Below are 24,025 nucleotides of genomic sequence, written 5' to 3'. Positions count from 1 at the left end.
TTGAGACATGTATTTTATTCTAGGTAATGACAGTGCCAGTTTTAAATAAAAAGTTTAACATTCAGGTCTTAGAATGTTAGCTGAAAATCTTTAAGGAAATCATTTATAATTATAGACCCTCAGAATTGGAAAGGACCACACAAAAATGAAATGCATGTAGGTATTCTTCTGGTTTGTCACACTCTTCACCTCTGCCCTTCAAATGTCTGATATATAAAGCTCTTCTTTAATTCTCCCACCAAGAGGCTATCCTTAAATATATCTAAATTCAAAGTTATGTGAAGAATCTGATTTTGTTCTTCAATATTTCTAAGCGATAGAAAAATTTCCCCTTATATACATTGATGCTAAACCTACCGCTTGCATAGCTAGACCGAAAAAAGTATCATCTCTCTACCATATGATCATAGAATCATAGATTTAGAATGAGAAGGGACCTTAGTGGCTTAGTCCAACCTTTTCTGTTTATAGATAAGAAGTGAAGCCTTGAGAGTAAAATGACTTTCATAAGGCCTACACAGGTAATAACAGTGGGAATATTTGAATTCAGATTCTCTGACCCTGAAACTCCCATTCATTTTGTTCTTGACCATATAGATTGGAGTCAAAATGGGGACTAGAGGAATTTATATTTTATTTTTCTGCCAAGAAGGAGCCCCTGAAAGAGTGAAATAACCATGGCTGGTCCTTTGGCACCTGCATGAAGAGTAAATTATAGACTTCACCCATCACATGGGTTGAACCTCAGTTGAGCCTCAGAGTTGCTATAATTTTCATTTCTTTATCATTGATTTGGAACATTTTTTTTTTGTATAGTGATTGATAGCTTGATTTTCTTCCCTTGTAAATTGCGTGTTCAAATTCTTTGACCATTTATTAATTGGGGAATGGCTATATTATAAATTTGAATCTATTTCTCATATAACTTGAAAATAAGACCTTTATCAGACAAGCTTCTCTGCTAAGATTTTTCCCAGTTAACCATTTCCCTCTTTATTTTGGTTGCATCAGTTTTAGTGCAAAAAAAATGTTTTAAAGGAAAATACATATTGAAGAGGCTACAGGAAAACAGGCACATTAATGGTGGAGCATTGTATTAGCATAGATGGAGCAGTGAATTAGTATAGCCAATCTGGAAAGCAATTTGAAACTATTTCCCCAAAGTTATTAACAGTGTGCTTCTTTGATCTGGTGTTGCCATTTTTAGCCTTATACCATAAAGTGGTCAAAGGAAAAGGACCTATGTTTACCAGTATAGCACCTGTTTTTGATATGATAAAGAAAATAGGAACTCAGGGGCTTTCTATTAATCAGGGAGTGCCTGAACAAATTATAGGATATGAATGTAATGGAACAATATTGTACTGAGAGAAAACATGAAGGGGTAGTTTTAGAGAAAACTTGGAAAGGCTTCTATGAACTGAGGCAGTAAAGTGAGCAAAACAAGGAGAACAATTGTAGAAACAATAGAAAATTTCATCAGAGAAAATGACAATAATGAGAGAACATACCTAAATCTTCGCAATACTACTGCCGCAGTTCTGAGGGGGAAATTTTATTCTTTAAGTGTTTTTGTTAATAAAAGAGAGGAAAAAATAAATCTAGGAATTAGGCACACAAAAACTTGAAATAGCTGAACAACAACAAATCAGATCCTCAACTAAGCAACTAATTAGAAACTCTGAAGATTAAACAACACCATAATTAAATTGCCAGCAAAGAGACTATTGAATCAATAAAGGTAGAATAAAATAATAAAAATTCCACCTTAAAATAGACAACTCATCTAACTTCTTAAAAGGAAAATCATATTGTTCATATCAAAAATGAAGAAAGGGGGTTGAACTAGAGAGCCTTAAAGGCTTCTTCCTATTTTAAACCTAGACTTTTATGTACATCACTTTGGCAGCTCTGTTGAGAAGGTGGGATGTCCAGTTAAGGCACTGTTTCATTAAGCCATGTGAGAGTTGATGAGAACTTCAGATAATGTGGTATTCATGTGAATAAAGAGACAAAAATTGGGTGCAAATGATGTTGTAGAGGTAAAATTAGCAAGACAGTAATTTATGGGATTCATGTTAAGGGGAAGTGAAGAGCCAAGGAAAGTTAATAAACAAGAAAGCCATAATCTCTGTTGTAGCAGCCTCAGACTAAAGCTGTTCCCATTGAGCTTGATCATATATGCTGACCATTTTCTGTGTGAACGTATGCTCTTGACTCTTATGGATACTTGTGATCTCTTGATTGATCTCTTGGTCCTTATGATTAAGACTGCATCCAATTTGACTGGCCACAGAGTCTGGATTTGTTTATAAAAACTGTAGAATGGTTTCACTCCTTATCTTTCCTTTCTCTCACAAGAGCCACACACAATTGCATTAATATGGGATTTTGAGTTATAGGACCTCTATCTTTTAGTTAGCCTCTTTGTGAATCTTCTAGAAAACCTCTAGTGGTAGTGGTGAGAATTTCTCCTTCTTCCCCCATGCCAGCAGTGACTGAATCTCCCAAAGACTTAGGCTCACCTAGGCAAGTATATGTTTTAGCTACTGTTTATTCAGCTGCCAGCTGTCATGTTTTGGGGGGTGGGGGATGGAGGGGTAGGTGGAAAAAGAGAAATTCTCTTTCCTCTAGCCTCTGCTAAAGATACTGCCTTAGTCCCAAAGAAGCTACATATAAGGAAAAAGGTAGAGCTTTTTTTTTTTTTAATAGCTCTTATACCCAACAGAGGGAGAAGATTTCTTTTGGTTATGTCCACTTATCTTCAGCATAATAACAAATAGGGGAACTAGTCAAGCTAGATTTCACATATCCTAGAGCAGGGGGCCAGAGGACATGTCTTCCAAGAAAGCCAGTCTTCATAGGAAGTACTGTAGTTCACACTCACTATAAAATTAACATTAATAATGTAACTGAATTTTTAGATTTCAAATAGTGTCAAAGTATGTGTCGTCTTACCTTAAAATGAAAACTTTCCCTTTGGTATAGTCAATCCTGAATAAATTTATTTGTATTGAGATAATTAATGATCACCCAGTCCTAACTAACTGAATCTTAACTGACTGTAATCCTAACTGAATATCGTAAGAATTTGCCATTATAACCTTAATTCTTCCATCTCTGTCACTCTAAGTTGGTAGAATTTTAATAACAATAATGTTTAATAACTTTAAAACCATTGCAATTCTTGCCATATAATTGTTTTATAAGTGAAACTTTAATTATAGTTTGCATTTATATTATGCTTTATGGTTTAAATGGCATTCCTTCCACAAGCACCACATACAATTGCATTAATATTGGATTTTGAGGTACAGGACCTCCATCTTAATCTACTCTGTTTATCATCACTATAATTTTGAGCAAGTCAATTAACATCTTTGTACCTTCGTAATCTCTGGGGATGTACTTCACTTTCTTTATAAAGTGAAATCTTTTCTGACACACAGATTCTAATATAGAATCCTTCTATCTGTTTGATGCTACGCATATGATTTCTATTTTACAGATAAATAAATTGAAACATAGATGCTAATCCAAAGTCTTGGAGCTGGGACTGGAACTTATTGCTTATTATCATATTACCCTCCTTCTACTACTAGACCCTGGTATCTAGCCCTTCTTAGATGAAATCTAAAAGGTGGGTGCTGTCTAATCAGACAGTATCTTAAAGTATTTTGAGAAAGTGCTTTATAAAGCCCCAAACACCCTAAAATGAGAGCCATAATCTTTTTAAAACACTAATACAAATTTGCACAGATACACATTGTTAGTGATTCGTTGAATCGGATTACTATTTTAAAGCAGCATTTGTTGGTAGAAATGAGGTTTTAAAGGTACAGAAATTAGGGGTAGAGTGTGACCTTAAAGATAAGGAAGTTGGAGGCTGTGTGAACATGAATTTTTTGAGGGTAATACTCAGTGGGTATGGTCAGAAGGGATGAACAGTGTGTCTCACGTCAAAGTTTTTACCTCTCTTTCATTAGGAATTATAGCCAAGACTGGGGAGAGGAAAGAGGATTTTGGTCTAGTTACACAGAGCTTCTTAACTGTGGGTCCCCATATGGAGTCGTGACCCACGGTTTAAGAAGCACTGAATGGGTTGTGAGTGGAAAAAGTTTAAGAAGCCCTGGTCTAGTACAGTCTTTTCAGGTCAGAGGGGTCTTATACTGTGTTGGGAAGCGTTCTAAATAGCTTGTTAGCATTGAAAATTTTTCATGGAACCATTTGTCACAGTGCATAGAATGATTTTTACTGGTGGTAATAACTTTAAGAAAAGTGAATAGTGTAACTCATAGCATTAGTGTCTTGTTTTTCACTTGTTTGCAGTTGTGTCTGACTCTGTGACCCTGTTTGGGGTTTTCTTGGCAAAGACACTGGAGTGGTTCGCCATTTCCTTCTCCAGTTCATTTTACAAATGAGTCACACAGCTAGCTAATAAGTGTCTGAGGCCAGATTTGAACTTAGGAAGAGAAATATTGCTGATTCCAGGCCCAGCATTCTGCCCACTGTACCACCCAGCTGCCCATCAGCATCTTTGCTTCTTGATACTAATTGATCTCCTCGATCTTCATAATTATGAGACACCCTGGGGAAGATTTCCTCGGCTGCCTAAACATTTTTGATGACACAAAGATTTATATGATAGATTTTCCTGGTTTTCACAAATTGTCACTTAATGTTTAAATCTCTTTCAGCTGTATCAGCTGGAGTAGTTACCATAAGAATCTATTGGCCAGCAGTGATTATGAAGGCACAGTCATCCTATGGGATGGATTCACAGGACAGAGGTCAAAGGTCTACCAGGTAAAGAAGAGTTCTAGTTTTTTGTTATATGTATACAAATAAGTAAAAGATGATTCTTAGTTTGATTTTCCCATTCCGTTGCAATTTTTTTTTGTGTTATTTAGTATAGTAGTACCATTTGAACTTATATTCTTTGAAATAGGAATATTGCTGAAAAGCATCTCTTCAGAACTGCATTGCCATATGGATGATGAATGTCCCCGAAAAGAAACTTATGTGGAATTTTTACAAAAGGTTTCAGAGCAGCATTATAAAAAGTTCTTGCCTTCCATCTCTCCTTAGTTTTACATTTCCCTCTTCGATATAGCAACACATTGATACCAAAATACATTTACTTTTAATTTTCTTATTTTTTACATTTGAAGTAATGTGTTTTGTCTAAGATCGCTTTCTTTTCTTTTTGGAACTAGGAACATGAGAAAAGATGCTGGAGTGTTGACTTTAATTTGATGGACCCAAAACTTTTGGCTTCAGGTTCTGATGATGCAAAAGGTATTCTTCCCTCTTATCTTCCCTCTCTTACTCCTTACAGGGATGCAAACTTATCCTTAGACATTATAACAGGATTTTAGGATTAAGTTCCAGTTCAAGAAATTGGCAGAAATTCTATTACTTGTCAATTTTAGGAAGAATAGAAATCAGTACTTTTGGGCTTCACAGTATTGCTGTCTTTTGTTTTCATGCAACCATTATGGGAGAACTAATTTGACAATTTATGTTCTTGTAGGAGTTCAAAATCATTAAATCTTAACTGGTGTGGGTTTTAGTCTACTTGATTTATGTTGAAATTTCTCAGTCCTGGGTATTGTACCAAGTTTCTCTGAGATTTTACATGAAATTCACCTAACGACAAAGACTATTGTCTTTACCTTTTTCCACCCCTTCTAATACCTTAATGGCCTTTTCTTTTTTTTCCGCCATATTTCATATTGCCTTTTTTCCTCCTAAGTCATATCTCTGTTCTCTCATTATTTGTGATTTTCATGATCCTAGATTTTGCATATTATTTTTTACCAGGCATTTTTTATTTGCTTCATCCTATGAAACATACATACTGGGGCTGTAAGAGAAAAAATGTGTGTGTGTGTATATACATATATATTTATATATGTGTGTGTGTGTGTGCATACATATGTGTGTGTGTGTGTGTGTGTGTGTGTGTGTGTGTGTGTGTATCCCAATAGGTTTCTTTTCTTTTCTGTAGCACCATGAGAGTTTCTGCTGGCTTTTGTCTCTCATTTGACTATATATTAAATGGAATCATCACAGGAAGAGATGCATCATGTTGCTGTGCTAATGATAGGAAGAGACATATCATGTTGCTGTTCTATATATTAAATTTTCCAAAAGGAGAGTAAGAAGATAAGAGAAGGGGGAATATACATTTATATAAGGCCTACTATATGCTAGGCACTGTGCTAAGTGCCTTACAATTATTATTTCTTTTGATCCTCAGAACAACCCAGGGAGGAAGATGCTACTATTATTCCCAATTTTATAGTTCAGGAAACTGAGGATAACAGAAGTTAAGTGACTTGCCCACGGTCACACGGCTGGTGAATGTTTGAGGTCAGATTTGAACTCTGATATTTCTGATTCCAGGTTCTAGCACTCTATCCACTCTGTACTAAATTTATAATTACATAATGTGTTCTATACATTTGCTGGGGTAGGGGGCAGGGAGAGGAGACAGATTTATGATTTCATTCATATGGTGAAATTTTAGAATGTTACTTTTTCTCCCATTTCTGATTGTCAGCTCTCTTGTAACTTGCAGTCTCAAATAGTTTGCTGATAGGTTGAGAGGTTAACTGGTTTTCTCATGGTCTCAAAGATAGTTTATGTTAAAATTAGGACTTGAACTCAAGTCATTCTATGTCTAAGCTCAGTCTTTCTCACTATACCATAGTGCCTCTTTATACTCAATAGACAATCTTAAAATAAAGTTGTAGGCTAGCCTTAGAATTGTTCTTGCCTAAAAACAGGAGATTTTCTAGTCTCCCTTCCATCTCCTTTGGATAAGGAAATTGAAGCCTAAGGAAGTGAAATTGTCTACGATCACCACAATAGTAAGTAGTGAAGTTCTGACTATATCCTAGACTAAATGTTCTGAGTTCTAGAGAAGGGATTTTCCCATTGTATCATGTTGTTCTGTCCTTGAAAAGACAATAACTACTGGAATTTATAAGCTGGATGAAAGCTAAATTGGAAAAACAGCATCCAGAGACTAATTACAAGGGATAAGGAATAGAATGTGCCCAACAAATAAGTTTTTCCTTATTTAAAAGAACATGATGGGGAAGGAGGCAGAATCACAGTGGTAGAGTTAGAGCTATTAACTTTGCCTCAGCACCCCAAAATCCCTTGTACAATAACCCAGAGAACATACCAAATGAATTCTGAGGGGGAAAGCCAAAAAGAAGTCACATTATGTTGGGTCTTGACCAGCAAGTTGCCCTATCTCAGTATGCAATGATGAGGTGGGAGCAATGATGGTTATAACTCCGATTTATTGGCAGACATTATCCAGTTTTATAGGGTTTTGCACTACATAAGCAGAAGCAGGTGTTCAAGGGGATGAAAGCATGGGAAAAAAGGGATGTGCTTTAGTAATGTATTGTTGCACTTAGATTAGTAGCGATATCTGGTGGGAAGAATCTGGATTATTGTAAACTATGCTGCCTACAAGCGTATGGGAAAACTAGGGCTGTGGTAAGGTGGTTTCCATAGGAGTATGGGAACAGGAGGGGAGTGCTATTCTACAGTGACAGGGAAGGCTGGGAACAGGAGGGGAGTGCTGTTCTACAGTATCTAAGGAGGCCTGGGAAGGCTCGGGCAGGATACAAACTGATTATCAGAACTGTATGAGCTATGTGAGGCACAGGGCAGGATGCCCTTGTAAAGTATCAAAGAAGTTCCCATTAATTAAAGCATGTTTGTGTTAGGTACTGGTTCAAGAGCATTAGGTAGTGGCCAGCTGTGTTCTTCCTACTGGGCTTGTGAGTCCTTGGTGGATGGACTCTGCCTGCATGAGAAAGGATGGCTATCAGAGCAGGTGGGGTGCTGTTAGGGGGTGCTGCTAGGGATGGAAGTCTTTCTTCTGGGTGCCTACTGTTCCAACTTCTACTAAGCCTGTCTGGTTTTACCCAGGAAACAGGCCAAGCGCTAGGGTCCGAGCAGCCCCGGGGTCGGCACTAACTCCCTACAACATTAAGTCTTTTTTTCCAGCCCAGGTCATTTTAGGAGGATAGATAAGAGAAATAAGTGGACACTGCACTTGGGGCTGGCTAGGGTCACAGTATAATAGTGGAATCAGCACCAGGTTTTGGTGGTGAGAGCAGCAGCAGACAGCGGCTCATAGTAGAGATGGTAAGAGGAATGAACATGTAGGCAGAAAGAGATCCCATGGGAACTGTGTATTAACATTGGCAGCAAGAACAAGTGCTATCTAGCAGCTGCTACCTGTTAAAACAGTTCCAGGGCAAAGAGGAGCGATTGTGGACACAAGGCAGCTGGGGCCCTATCTACATAAAGAGCAGAGAGCAGTGCACAACCAAGTCTAAAGCTAAGAAGTAGGCTGGAAAAATGAACAAACAGAAAAAGAACCTGACCATAAAAATGATACATGAAGAAAACAAAAGACTGGAAAGAAAAAGAGGAGAAAGTCTGAAATATGTTATAAGAATAACAACTGACCTGGAAGATAGATCAAGGAGAGACAATTTAAGAATCATTGGACAACCTGAAAGCTATGACCAAAAAAAAGAGCCTAGAAATCACATTTCAAGTAATTATAAAGGAAAACTGCCCAGATATCTTAGAATTAGAAGGCAAACTAGAAATTGAAAGAATCTACCTCTCACTTCCTGAAAGAGATCTCAAAATGAAAACTCTCAGGAATATTACAGATAAAATCCAGAGTTCCCTGGTCAAGTAAGAAATACTTTGATCAGCTGAAAGAATTCTAATAGCATGGTGCCACAGTAAGGATGACACAAGATTTAGCAGCTACCACCTACAGGAGCAGAGGACTTAGAATATGACATTCTGGAAGGCAAAGCAGCTAAGATTACAATTGAGTATAACCTACCTAGAAAAACTGAGTATATCCTCTGGGGGGAGGCAGGAAATGGACATTTACGGAAATAGAATATTCCAAGCATTCTTGATGAAAGATTAGAACTGAATAGAAAATTTGACCTTCAAGTACAGGACTCAAGAGAAGCACAAAAAGGTAAACAGGAGTGAGAAATTGTAAGGACTAAACAAGGTTTCACTGTTGACATTCCTATATGGGAAGATGATGTGTGTAACCCTCAAGAATTTTATCATCACTAGGCTAGTTAGAGAGAGTCTACCTAGATGATCTCACAGGAATAGGAAGGGTGAGAAAGAGGGCTGCACTGGGGGAAGGTAGAGGAGAGAATAGAGGAGATTGTTTCACATAAATGAAGCACACAAGGAAGAGTTTATACAATGAAGTGAATATTGGAGGGGAAGTGGGTATTGCTTTGACTTTACTCTCATCTGTACTTCAAAGAGAGAAGAATTTACATACAGGCACAGTTGGGTATAGAAATTCCATGTTACTCAGTTGGAAAGTAGGAGGAGAAGGGGCTATATAAAAGGGGATTGTCATGGTGATTAGAGGGTGGGTCGATCTAGGTAGCCAGTGGTCAGAAGCAAAACAGACACTTGAGGGGGAGACAGGGTAAAAAAGAGAAGGATAAGTATAAGAGAATAGGATTGGGGGGAATATACAGTTAACTCATAAATGTAAAACTGAATGGGATGAACTCACCCATAAAATGGAAGAGGCTAGAAGAATGGATTAGGAACTAGAATCCAACAATATGTTGCTTACATTAAATATACTTGACACACAATGATACAGAGTTACAATAAGAGCAGAATAAATATTTAAGGAACAATATTTAAGATGAGGAGTAGAATCTATTTTGCTTCAGCTGAAATAAAAAAGACTAGGTTAGCAATCATGATCTCAGACAAAGTAAAAGCAAAAGTAGACCCAATTAAAAGAGATGATTAGGGAAATTACATTTTGCTAAAAGATGCCATAGACAAAGAAGTATTGACAGTAATTAACATATATGCATCGAATGACATAGAAATCAAATTCTTGAAGGAAAAGTTAAATGAGTTACAGAACAAAATAGATAGCAAAACTATACTAGTCGGAGCCCTCATTTTACTCCTCTCAAGTTTATGTTAATCCATAATATAAGAAAGAAATTAAGGAGTTGGATTTTAGAATTTAAGAAAGGTTAGATGCCATAAACTTCTAGAGAATATTGAATGGGAATAGAAAGGAGTATATGTACCTCAGATGTGCATGGCACAATGACAAATATTGACCTTGTAGTAAGGATTAAAAATTTCACAAAGAAAAGCAGAAATATTAAATGCATCTTTTTCTGACCATAATGCAACAAATAATAAAGGTAATTGAAAACATATATTAAAAATTAATTGAAGTTAAATAACAAAATCCTAAATGAGTGGATCAATGAGCAAGTTTTAGAAACAGTAGTTTTATTAAAGATAATGACACTAATGAGGCAATATACCAGAATTTATGGGATGTAGCCAAAGCAGTACTTAGGGGGACATTTATCTCTAAATGCTTACTTCACTAGAAGAAAGAACAGATCAATGAATTGAGAATACAACTAAAAAAAAAACCTCAAAAAGCAAATTTAAAACCCCTCACTAAATATTAAAATAGAAATCCTGAAAATTAGAGGAAAGATTAATAAAATTAAAAGTAACAGAAAAAACCCTGAAACATTGATCTAATAAGTAAAAGTAGGAGCTGGTTTTATGAAAAAAAAATCAATAAAATATTGACTAACATAAAGAATGAAGTATTAGCAGATTACTAGTATTAAAAAGGAAAAGGTTGAATGAATGCACAACCTTTGAAGATGGGAGAAAAAAAGCAATTATTAGGAGCTATTTTGCCCAACTCTATGTCAATAAAACTGACAATCTAAATGGAATGGATTAATATTTACAAAAATATAAATTAATCCAGATGAACAAACAGGAAATATAATATTTAAATAACCATGCTTTATAATAAAGATTTCATTTTCTCTCTTTTCTTCCCATATATGTATTTGTGTTATGTGTGCATACATACATATGTATGTGCATGCGCGGGCGCGCGCACACACATACACACACACACCTTTCAAGATTATCTACTCAAAGGATACCTGAGCAGCCTTGTAGCCCAAACTCATATCAGAATATGAATAATATTGTATAATATATATGACAAACAGTCATACGCATTGAATGGTACCCCCAGAGCTCAGAGAGTAAATTATGGTAATAATAGTTTATTAATAATTATACCTTAAAATAATATATTCCCTAAAGTCCAATATATCTTTATAGTAAACAGGAGACTGCAGTCATTAATAATTTAGGGTAATGTCAGGATGCCAATACAGTCATGCGTTTATGGGCCCTGAGACTTCTATGATAGCAATGAAGATTTTGCAGGAACCTTGAAATCCTAATAAATTGGACTCTTGTGATTGAGCTGGTGATACTGATCAGTGTAATGCAATTTTTCCTGTGAATAAAATAAATTGGAATAGCATTATGTTTGAGGCTGGTCCTACTTGAAACCTTTGTGGTTATTAATTAACTATTCTACAAATAGTGGACCAAATGGTACTTCTCCTTGTTAGGGTACTACAAAACCATTTTTGAACTGCTAATAAAGTGCTTCATGTGTTTCCTCTGAAGACTGAACCCATCTTTGTGGGCTTGATTAACAGTACCAATTTCTCATTAACTATAAATGCTTCACTTTGATAATATTCAACCAGTAAAGTAAGCAGCCATTCGCAAGTACTCATAGAATGGAAAAAAAATCAGAATGCTTTTCATATGATATTATATCAAAACAAAATTGGAAATAAATGTTGACAGTAATAGATAAGTTTCATACTGCTTTTTGCCAAGAGTAATCATAGCTTGAAGTTAGATAAAGCCTTTTTGAGACTAATCAGAAACAATAGCAACTTAAATCTCAAATTAAATGACTTGAAAGCAAAAATTGAGAAGCTTCTCAAGGTCATTGAAAGTCTTCGATAGAAATCCCACCTACTAACAAAACAAAAAACAAAAAAGATAAGAACATACTGCTATCTCAAATGACTTTTAAGGTAAGAGACATGCATGGACTGGAATTTCAAAAACCTCATTTTGGGTATGAAGGCATGAATCCATCTGTTAGGTCAGTGGTCAGAGAAGATCATGTTACTATTGCCTGACAGAAATGAATGCTTTCTCCCAAAATACTTGACAAAGTGAAAATATTTCCCGACTTAAAACTCCGCAGTATTGGTGGCAGCTATTGTACTACTAAGAATCAAAGGAGGAGAGCTGGATCTATCAAAGAATGTTGTTCCTAAAGACAGGTATCAAACACCACCATTACTGAAGCTATTTAAAAAAACTAAGACCAGAGGAAAGACATGTATCTTCCAAGACATAAATATATAACTAATATACACTTATTCTTTACACATTGTAGGAATTGGGACAAGGCATCCCTATGATTTGGAAAATCTGTGTAAAATTTTTGTTTCTCCCTTCATACCAAAAAAGTCTGAAATTTTTCTTTTCCTTTTATGAGGTGTTTACAGTACCTTACCATAAAATTTTGCTTAAGTATTTCTTCATAGGTTCTGTGTCATCTGCTGGCTTTTCCATGTTGTCTGTGGCTTCCACAAAACTCACAAGAAAGTTCCCATTTAATTTCTTATTGCCAACCCACGATATATCAAAACTGTGATGGGAGGGCAGAGCCAAGATGGCAGCTGGAGCAAGTGGAAGCTAGTGACTTTATGAGAAATCAAGATATAAAACAGAACCAAAGGAACGAAAAAAATGGAAGACAATGTGAACTATCTCATTGGAAAAACCACTGACCTGGAAAATAGATTCAGGAGAGATAATTTTAAAATTATTGGACTACCTGAAAGCCATGATCAAAAAAAAGAGCCTAGATATCATCTTTCAAGAAATTATCAAGGAAAATTGCCCTGATATTCTAGAGCCAGAGGGTAACATAAAAATCGAAAGAATCCACAGATTGCCTCCTCAAAAAGTTACCAAAAAGAAAACTCCTAGGAATATTGTTGCCAAATTCCAGAATTCCCAGGTCAAGGAGAAAACACTGCAAGCAGCCAGAATGAAACAATTTGAGTATTGTGGAAACACAATCAGAATAACATGAGATCTAGCAGCTTCCACAGTAAGGGATTGAAGGTCTTGGAATATGATATTCCAAAAGTCAAAGAGTTAGGATTAAAACGAAGAATCGCCTACCCAGCAAAACTGAGTATAATTCTCCAAGGCAAAATATGGATTTTCAATAAAATAGAGGACTTTCAAGCTTTCTCAGTGAAAAGACCAGAGTTGAATAGAAAATTTGACTTTAAAACACAAGAATCAAGAGAAGCATGGAAAGGTAAACTAGAAAGAGAAATCATAAGGAACTTACTAAAGTTGAACTGTTTTGTTTACATTCCTACATGTAAAGATGATGTGTGTAATTCATGAGACCTCAGTATTAGCGTAGCTGAAGGAAATATGTGTGTGTGTGTGTGTGTGTATATATATATATATTTACGCACATACATATATATACACACACACACATATATACAGAGGCCACAGGGTGAGTTGAATATGAAGGGATGATATCTAGAGAGGAATATATTGAGAGAGGGAGAAAGGGAGAGAGAATGGGGTAGATTACATCACATAAAAGTGGCAAGAAAAAGCAGTTCATTGGAAGGGAAGAGGGGGCAGGTGAGGGGAATGAGTGAATCTTGCTCTCATTGGATTTTGCTTGAGGAGGGAATAACATACACACTCAGTTGGGCATCTTACCCCACATGAAAGCATGTGGAAGGGGATAAGAAAGGGAGGACTATAGAAGGGAGGGCAGATGGGGGAAGAAGTAATCAAAATCAAACACTTTTGAAAAGGGGCAGGGTCAAGTGAGAAAATTGAATAAAGGGGGACAGGATAAGATGGAGGGAAATATAGTTAAGTCTTTCACAACATGATTATTTATGGGAGTTTTTTGCATAATGATACATGTATGGCCTATGTTGAATTGCTTGCCTTCTTAGGGAGAGTGAGTGGGGAGGGAAGAGGGGAGAGAATTTGGAGATCAAAGTTTTAAAAGTAGATGCTCAAAAAAAAAAAAGTTGGTTTTGCATGCAACTGGGAAATAAGGTATACAGGCAATGGGGCATAGAGACCTATCTTGCCCTACAAGAAAGTAAGGGGGAAAGGGATGGAGGGGAGGGGGAGTGGGGTGACAGAAGGGAGGGCTGACTGGGGAATGGGGCAATTAGAATATATGCCATCGTGGAGTGGGGGGGGGAGGGGTAGAAATGGAGAGAATATTTGTGACTCAAAATCTTGTGGAAATCTTTTCTGACAACTAAAAAGTATTAAATAATAAAAAATGGAATTAAAAAAAAAATCGTGATGGGGTAAGTCATGATGGGGAAGTTATAGATATACAGTTGAAAACTTGAATCTTATATTTCCCAAATAAAGGCAACCAGAAAGAAACGTGAAACAAAATCTGGAAAACTACTGTATGTTAGAAGTTAAAGATTCCCTTTTACTACAGTTGAAAGCAGAATTCAAAACATAAATGTGATACCAGGAGTCATGGTAGTGTAAAAAAAAGAAACAATTCAGTATCAGTGAAAAGCTGCGCTTCTGAGGTGTTGAAGCAAAGACATTAGAGGGAAGAGGGAGAGAGATTTCCTTTGAGGAAGAATGATGTGAAATATTTCTGATCTTCTGTATGGTTACAAGAAATCCAACATAGTGAAAAATGAATGTTGGATCAAACATGAAAGACTTTCAGTAGTGTTAACATAATGAAGAACAGAAGTTTTTTCAAGAATGAGATGGACCAAAACTCAGCTTCTTTATAAGACTAGAAAGCTGTGGGGTCAGTTAAGATCCATAATTATTAGTTTGAACATTTCATAAGGTTTAGACTAAAACATTTTAGTTTAAAATGCTTGTATTAACAAAGCATTTTCTCAACTTTCTCTGAACACTGATTCCACTTTTCATAGCAGAATACATAATAGATCTACTAACCAAAGACAAGAACACCAGATCTATTTAAATGTAGAACAATTACATATTAATATACTTTATATGAAGCAATCACAGCTCGCATCACCAAGTTAAAGAAAAGAAAGGAAGGAAAAGAAGAAAAAAGAAAACTCTTTAAACCTTTAGGAGTAAACAATATATTGACTATGAAACAAAATATGTATTCCAGAGAGTTCCAAGGATAAAAACAGAAACTTGTTATCAATTATTTATTGAACAAGTGGACCCAAAGTACCATAACATAATGCCTTAATGTTATGTGTTATTATAACATAGCCTTTTTTAAAGTTTCTTAGTTGTGGCTTATTCATGTGCTACAAATTACATAAAATAAACTGAACTATCTGTTTTGAAACCAACTGTCATCTCTCTTGAATACATCTGTTTACATCTTCTAAGTTAAAGAGGGAAGTCACATCAAAACATCTTAATCATTTGGTTACTATGATGGTACTCTCATATAGAGGCAGTCAGCATGTGGGCTTGGAGCCAGGAAGACCCAATTCAGATTTGGCTTCATTCACTTATTTAAACTCTTTCTGCATCAATGAAGTAGTATTTGTTAAGTGCTTGGCACGCAGTGCCTGGCATGTATAGGCACTTAAATGTTTATTCCCTCCACCATTGCCTTCTTTTCTTTCCTCCCTCCCTGTATAGCTATATTACATATACACATACACAAAAAAAAACTTCCTTATCATGGAATTGTTGTCTGGTGTAACTTGGGCTAGATAAGTATAAAATACTTTATGTTTGCCAAAGAATGTTAAAGACAGAAGGCTTTAGCTTAGTTCTTAAAGGCAAATTGAAAGAGTGGATAAATATGGGGATTGCAAAAATCTTGGTTTCCTTCGGTCAAGATACATTGAGCTTAAAGCTATCCTGAAGTCAAAGCTCAATGAGAAGAACATGTTTAAAGCAGTTAATATCTATACTGTATTGGTCTTGACGTATTAAAGTACACTTTGAATTGGAAAATTGTCCAAACACTAACAGAAGTGGAAAGTATGCTAACAAAAACCCTTAATAATATTAAGAAAATTCAGGTCTCCTTACCAACTAAGGCCACTATGGACAAATTAATACTTCTTCTAGATGGAATGAAGAAAATAAAGAGATGTTCTCTGAGCATAATGATGCATTGGAAGTTTTACAGAAATTCTTTTGGAACGAGTAGGCTTCACTTTCTTCAAGCTGACAACATCCTGTTGGGCTTGTCAAAAGTAATCATGAGGGGTTTGCCTCTTGATAGGGCCTGTACAGTAGCCACAATCCAGGAGCAGTCAGAAAGCTTATGGGTGGCATTCATGCATTAGACTAACAATATGTAAATATAGAAAGATCAAACAAATGGTTAAGTCAGCTTGAGTCAGCCAGGGAGAGCACTGGGCCTCAAGTCAGGAAGACCTGAGTTCAGACACAGTGTGACCTTGAGCAAGTCATTTAGCCTCTAGTTGCCCAAGTTATTCATGTAAAATAGGAAGTGCCTCCACCTCCAAACCCTAACCCTTTTACCCTGTTGTGAGTATAAAATGAGATAATCTTTGTAAAGTACTTTGCAAACCTTAAACAGTATATAAACGTTAGCTATTATTATTATTGATTCATGTGGATTTTTTTTCATAGAGAATGAGGAGTCTGTGGTGATAATTGAAGATCAAGTTACTACCACTAGAAATTACAGGTTTATTATTAAGGTGCCTGGAAATTTTGCAGATTTGCAGATTTTGCGAAGAAACAGAAGCTCCACAACACATCACTGTAATTTGAAAAAAAATTAGCACCTACTGGATACCTGGCTTAATGACATTTGGTGGCTATAATTATACACCAGGAGCTTGCCATCCTTAATAACTAACATTTGAAATGTACCTGAGCTGAAAATGTTGACCTTTTAAAGTATCCTTGAAAATTCAGCAAGCAAAAATGTCTTTGACCTAGGCTATTATCACTGGCAAAAATGTTACTTATAACCACTTAGGCATAACATTAATCCTTAAATACTTAAGAGTATTTTAAATAGATGTTGCCATACCAAATCCTCATAATCTTTGAGCTTCATGGAATGAAAAGCTTTCAAAATACAGAGTTATTACAGACAAAATACATTGATATCATTCTGGCTGCTAGTACAGTGGTCCCAAAGATGTCTTTAGGGAGCTTATGGAGGATGAATATATGTCCCACTACTTTTATTTAATTATAAAAAATTTTTAATTTATTCATGGGTACAAGAGTCTGTAAAACATTAACTATCAATCCTAGAATAGCAATATATACCAAGACCATTTCTATCTCAACTCAAGAATGATGAAAAGAATATGTTAAGTTGTAATTATAACAACAACAAATATCACATGTTTTATCTGACACTTTATTACATATAAATTATCTCCTTTAATCCTGTAACAACAATTCTGCTTGCCATTCTGTGTAAGACCAACAATACCAGCACACAGGAAGGCTGCTAGCACAAGTTCTTTGATTTGCTTTTCTAAGGAAAGCAATTTTCAGGGGTTAACAATCTCACTTTAATCAAACATACATATATCATATCATTGTATTGGTAATTAAGGTGGGACCTTTTTTTTTTTTTAATACTGTTTCCTCTTTTAGAATGCTGAGATAATCAAGTGCCTTTGATGAAGTCTTGCTAGGTGCTAAGCCCCAGGCCCCCACCCTTTTGCTGATTAGGTGTGAAATCTTCAGACCCTAAGAAGTGTATATAAACTCAGAAGTTAGCATTTTGTTTGGGGCTGTCACTCACTGGAAGAGTGTCCTCTGATTGGACTAGATGAGACTCTGGGCAGCCATTGTTAAGAGCCCCCTGGCTTGAAAATCCAGATTTTGGTGCTTCTCTGGTAACTGTGTATTGCTATGGATAGACTGGTTTGTGTTATTTGCTCTGTTTATATAATGTATGTTTGTAATTTCTGTTTGTATTCTCCGAAGTTTATATTGTGAGGTTCAGTCTTTTCCCCCTGAAGTAAGTGAATGATATATGTATGTTTGATTAAAGTGAGATTGTTAATACCTTAACATTGCTTTCCTCAGAAAAGCAGATCAAAGAACCTGTGCTAGCAGCTCTTGTTGCTGGTCTTGTTGGGTCTTACACTCCTACAGCAGCTGCTAGCCACATTGTTGTTACAATCATTCACTTAGTTCAGGGGGAAAAGTCAGCACCCTGAATTTCAGAGCAAATAGAAACAGAAATTACAAACATACATTATATAAACAGAGCAAACACATACAGTTATCAACAGACAGGCCTCTAGCTGTCTGACCAAAGAATTACATAGTTACCAGATAGAGAGACACCAACATCTGGGTTTTCAACGCTGGTGGGCTCCAGTGGCTACCCGGTCTCATCTGGTCAAATCACAGGATGCTCTTTCAGTGAATGAGAGCCCCAAACAAAAAGGTAACCTCTGAGTTTATATACCTTCTTGGGGCCTCAAGGCTTCATACCTAATCAGCAAAAGGATGTGGGCCTGGGGTTTCACATCTAGTTAACAACAGGGTGTGAGCCTGGGGCTTTGCACCTAGCAAGACTTAATCAAAGGCACTTGATTACTTTAGCATTCTAAAAGAGAAAACAGTAAAAAAAAAAAAAAAGGCCCACACTAATTACCATAACAAATCCATAGAGCTTTCAGTGGGAAACGACCATAGAGATCATGTAGTTAAAATTGAAATCCAGCTAAACCAGATGACTTTTGTAAGGTCACATGTGTACTAAGTAGCATTTTTACAGATGGGAGACTGTGGTCCAGAAAAGATGGAAGTGACTTTATCTAAAGTAAGTACTAGAGTAAGTTACTAGTAAGGGGTAAATACACTAACAAACTTGGATGTTTTGCCTTCCAATTCATTTATCTTTATGCTCTTTCAAAGTATGTCTCTCTTACAACCATTTGTTCATTTTATTTTCATCAGTATTCTGTAAAGGTAACAGTTTACCAAAGTAATTTTGACAGTCACTTTTAACCTTTAAAGCCTTTTCTAAATTACAGAATCTTTGTTTCCACTGATTATAAAGCCTCATATTATGAGCAGTTGTACTTGAGAGACCAGATGATATTTTGAAGTTAATAAAAACATGCCCAGTTTATATTTATTTCACTGGCCTTATGGTTTTAGAAGTCAGCAATGTCATATTTCTTTATTAGGTGACTTAATTATAACTTTATACTTTATCTTCTCTATGTACTACTAGATCTTATATCTTGAATAAATTTGATTGGACATTAGTCCACGTGAACAAAATAAATCCAGCAGTGTTGCTTGCTAAGAAATGGTAGTCCCTTATTGCCAGTATACTTTGCTTTCGTATTACTCCACCTTCAGGAGCAGAGCAGAATCTTCACATGTACATAGTTGTAAGTTAAAAGTTAGCTCTTTAAGTAGCTGGGAGAGTTTAAAACTACTTTTATAACTACCAAGAAGAAAAACCTTCCCATATACACAAATAGCTTAGCAGTCAAAGTTATTAATGGTTGCTCTGAAATGACAAATTAAATTTTCATGAAATATTTAAACTCTTAAATCTGTCCCCTAAAATGTTTTTAAAATTCATTTAAAATGAAAGTCATTTACTGTTACTTAAACGTGTTTGATATTCATAGGGTAATTGGTAATTTTCCTTATGAAATGCTGCCTTCGTGAAAATTTCATATTACAGGGATATTTTAAATTGCTTTTAATAGATTCTATTTTACTTTTTAATTCTTTTTAAGTTCATGACTATTTTTTATACAATTAAGTGTTGTAAGTCTATATAAACAATAAACCTTTATCATCTAGTTGTCCATTCATGCTGTGCATTATCTTTCAGAGATGCATGTATTTGCATGTTAAGGAGCTGACAGCCTGTGCCTCATTAAATAGAACAGAATTTTATAAGCTAAAAAAATTGGCTAGTTATTTTGATATACCCAAGATCTGATGAGTGTTAATTCTTTTAGCACTGGCCACTAGAATATCAGGCATAGTGATGCCATTGAATTATCAACTAATTTTTTCTTAAGTAAGAAGTATTTAAGGGATAGTATCAAGCACATGGATTATAGGCAGAAATTCCTAGTTTAATATAAAGAAATACATCAAAAGTTATTGTTATCTAGTGGAAGTTGAATTTTGAAGTACCACCTGATTGCCAACAGCAATTGACAGTTGAAACAACTAGGAAAAAGAAATGTCCAGGGTGAGATGAAAAGAGTGAAAGGGACCAAAACACGAAACAGTTTTATCATATGTTTGAAATGGGTCTCCCCTATAGTCTTAAATAAAAATTTAGAAGTCATCTTTTTGCAAAGGTACCCAATAAGTCAGTTACTCATTTTAAAAAGACATATACAAAGACTTCAGGAGAAAGAATGGATGACCCTTAAGAGTACATGTAAGGTTTTAATCAGATGTTTCTATATGACTGTATACATTAATTGCTTACTAGGTGGTAGTAAGGTCTTGAAAGAAGTTTCCTTAATAATATCAATATATTCAGATATAACATTTAAAACAACATAAAATCATTGTTTTATAATTAATAGGATTTCTTAGATGTCAGTATTGTTGAAGTTTGGCATAATTAAGTGAATACCACATGTAAATATGTTCTCATTAATTATTTTAACTTACCATAGCTACTAATTAGCTAGTGGATGAAAACAGCCCTCTCTTTGACTTTTGGCATCCCATCTCCTCCTGTGCCTGTTCTTTGAGGTTAGAGGAATGGTGCCCTCCAGTCACTGATGAACATTCTCACACCTGATCTCACCCTTCAGATCCCAGTGACTCTGAACTCTTGTGGATTGTCATCCAAATCCCAATCCACACCTCCTACCACCAGATTCCTCATTCCTGTCCCCCTCAGAGTTATTGTAAGGGTCAAATGAGATAATAATTGTAAAGCTCTGAGCACAGGGGCTGGAACATAGTAAGCACTATGTAAATGGGAGTTGTTGCTGTTATCATCATCATCATCATCATATCATCATCATTCATCTTCTCTAAATTCCTTACAGACTTTCCCTCCGTAATTCACAGTATCATTGAATATCTTTGCCTATCTCTCCTCATTTTTCTTCTGAACATATTTCCTTAGCTAATTTAATATCACTTATTTTGTTTATCTGCCAGATTTTTTTCAAACCTGGGAATTTAGTTTTGAAACACATTGTTTATACATGATCATCTAATACTTAAAAGTTAAACTGTAATTATTTTTAGAGAACTACAGCTTTTACATAGCTACTATTTTGTTAGGTTTACTTTTGAAAAAAAATGGGGGAAACATTTTATTAAACATTGTGATAATAGAAGTAACTGCAGCCATCATTTACTGGAAATCTCACTTATTTGCCCCATGATGCTAGTGTCTTCCATTTGAAATTACTTCCAACTAACCCTTTATATGTCTTGTGATGTAATTGGTTATTTACATGTTGTTTACCTCATTAGACTGTAAGCTTCTTCAGGGCAGGGACTATTTTATTAATGCTTGTTGACCACTTTGAATCTCTTTCATGTACTATGAGACTTGAAGAATTGAATGTACTTGTCCAACGCCAAATAGTGAATCAGTAACAGAGTCCATAATTAAAGCCCAAATCATCTACATCTCAGTTAAATGCTCACTTTACTATACGCTTTGTTGGCATTTCATGTAGAATGCATGGTAGAATACAGCAAGTATGGATTCTGGGTTTCTCAGGCAATTCATTCTTTTCTGTAATGTACAGTACTCAGTAACACCTAGACCTGTGTCTGTAGCTTTGGTCTCACTGTGAATACCATTCCCATTAAGCATCTGCCTTATAGATAATTCCTATTTAAGTGTCTCATCAGCATTTCACTTTAACTTGTCTCAGGATTTGATTTTTATCCCCCCAAAATCTGTTACTCTAATATCACCATTAAAGCCTCAAGGGAGGGAGTCCTTTGTTGATTTCTTCTTCCTGTTTTCTATTCGGTACTTTTCTCTCAGTCATATATAGCTTATTTTCTTGTACTCTATATTTAGATGGCCAAAGTAGACTGGCCATCTTTTGTGTATGCTCTAGGATTTCTACCTCCCTATCATTGCTTCTACTATTTTTATGCTTGATTTATGATTTTGAAGTTCTTTAATGTTCTTATGGGATTATTTTATAGTATAGCCATTTATGTAGGTTATTTCTCCCAATTAGATTATAAAGCCTTTGAAGATGAGGACAAGTGTCTTATCTGAACTTTGTATCTTTGTCTGCATAAAGTACTTCATAAATAACTATTGAATTTGATTGAATAATAGATATTTCTTATTGATGCTATGGTTTGTTAACCCTGTTGTTTAGAGCAGAGTTCCTGAAAACATTTTTTTTGGTGCCATTGTCCTTCTTGTTAGTCTGTTGAAGACTATGAACACTTCAAGATAATATTTTTAAATACATAAAGTAAATACATACAATTACAAGGGAAATTATAATGCAGTTATTTGTCTATATCCTGCCACTCAGTGGTCACAGATTCTAAGTTAAGAGCCCCTGGGTTAGAGCAAGATACTCAGGAAGAATAGTTATGGGCTTGATATTTATTTGGGCTAGTTAGCTTTGTTTTTGTTCAGTGATTATAGACAATGCCCTAACCTTAGACACCTATCATAGCTATCTCATTAAGTATGTTATTATTTACTGACAAAGAACCTTAGTTCAGGACTTTATCACCTCTTGCCTAGATTTCTGCTAGAGCCTCCTAATGGTCTCCCTACTTTAATTCTCTCCCTACTCTTTTCATCATCCACATGTTGTTGCTAAAGTGATTTTTCATAAAACATGGATCTGTTCATGTCACCTTCCCTACTAGCTAAATCTAGCAGTTCCTTTTTGCCACTGGGATAAAATAAAAAACTCTTCTGTTTACCTTTTAATGCCTTTTACATTCTTCCTTCAGTCTGTCTTTCCAGCCCTCCTGCATTAGGTAGCCCAACCAAACTGGCCTTTTCTGTTTCTCATGCATACATTCCAAACATTTGTACCAGTCTTACTTGGAATGCACTCCCTCCTCACTTGTACCTTACAGAATGCCTCTCTTCCTTTTAGACTGACCTTAAAAACCACCTTCTATGCCATTGCCTTTCCATATTCCTCCCACTCTCCAACAACTGAGGCTATACCTCCCAAAATGCTTTGTATTTATTTTCTTTGTTGTCTATAAACTTCTTGCAAGTAAGGGTTGTTTCATTCTTTGTACTTTTATCTCAAGAATCTAGCAGGTAATGCTTGGTGTTTAATAAAGTTTATAGTTGATTGATGGATAGATCCATTTATCTATTCATTTTACTACTGCAAAAACAATTTAGTTGGTCCTCAAAGAAGTGGTAATCTAGGTGGTATGCTAGTGTGGTTGTGGTAGTGATAGTGTGGTAGTAGTAGTAATATTAGGAGTAGGAGTAGTAATGGTGGTAGTTGTTGTCATGGTGATAGTTTGATAGTTGTGATAATAGTGGTGGTGATAAGAGTAGTAGAAGCAGCAGTAGTATTGACTGATGTTAGTTATCTCCTTTCCAGGAATGCTATTGAATATTTTCAGTTTTTAAAGAGCAGTCCTGTATGCTTAATGCCAGTTTTCACTCTGATGTTTCATACAGCAGTGTAGTAATGCAACTCCTTGCTCTTTTCTTAATTAGATTGTTTGCCCCTTTTATTGTACTATCTGAAAGGAATGAAAACCCTAAGAGACAGTTTCTGGGTAATTAATAGTTAGTTTGTTAATAGGCCAGCTGGCAGTTAATAAATTTATGGTTATTGGTTTCTCTCAGTGACCAAAGATGCCAAGGGAGACCCTGAAATTCCTTAAATCCCTTCTGAAAAGGAATTCCCCAGATAAGTGAAAATCAACCTTAATTGGTAGATATTTAATGAGGAGGTAGGGTAAAACTTTTCAGCCCCTTCTGTTCAGAATGAAGTTTGATCATGAGACTCAGCTGCCCTCTGCGTTTTGGGAAGGGGAAGCCATTTCCATCTGGACCTCTCTGGCTGGTTTT

General features: G+C 35.7%; 1 protein-coding gene across 5 annotated transcripts in view; it reads left to right on the top strand.

The window, feature by feature from the left end:
- The window catches only part of COP1 (COP1 E3 ubiquitin ligase), a 267,564-nt gene that overhangs the window by 139,524 nt on the left and 104,015 nt on the right, over positions 1-24,025 (top strand). For all 5 annotated transcript variants that reach the window (XM_036757414.1, XM_036757417.1, XM_036757413.1 and 2 more), the window contains 2 exons: positions 4,698-4,806; positions 5,217-5,298. In XM_036757414.1, coding sequence (XP_036613309.1) covers positions 4,698-4,806; positions 5,217-5,298 — 191 coding nt within the window. The remainder of the gene's footprint in view (positions 1-4,697; positions 4,807-5,216; positions 5,299-24,025) is intronic.

The sequence above is a fragment of the Trichosurus vulpecula genome, chromosome 4 (genome assembly GCF_011100635.1).
Source record: "Trichosurus vulpecula isolate mTriVul1 chromosome 4, mTriVul1.pri, whole genome shotgun sequence".
Taxonomy (NCBI): domain Eukaryota; kingdom Metazoa; phylum Chordata; class Mammalia; order Diprotodontia; family Phalangeridae; genus Trichosurus; species Trichosurus vulpecula.
The sequence above is the reverse complement of the archived record's forward strand: the minus strand, read 5'-3'. Positions and strand labels throughout refer to the sequence as shown.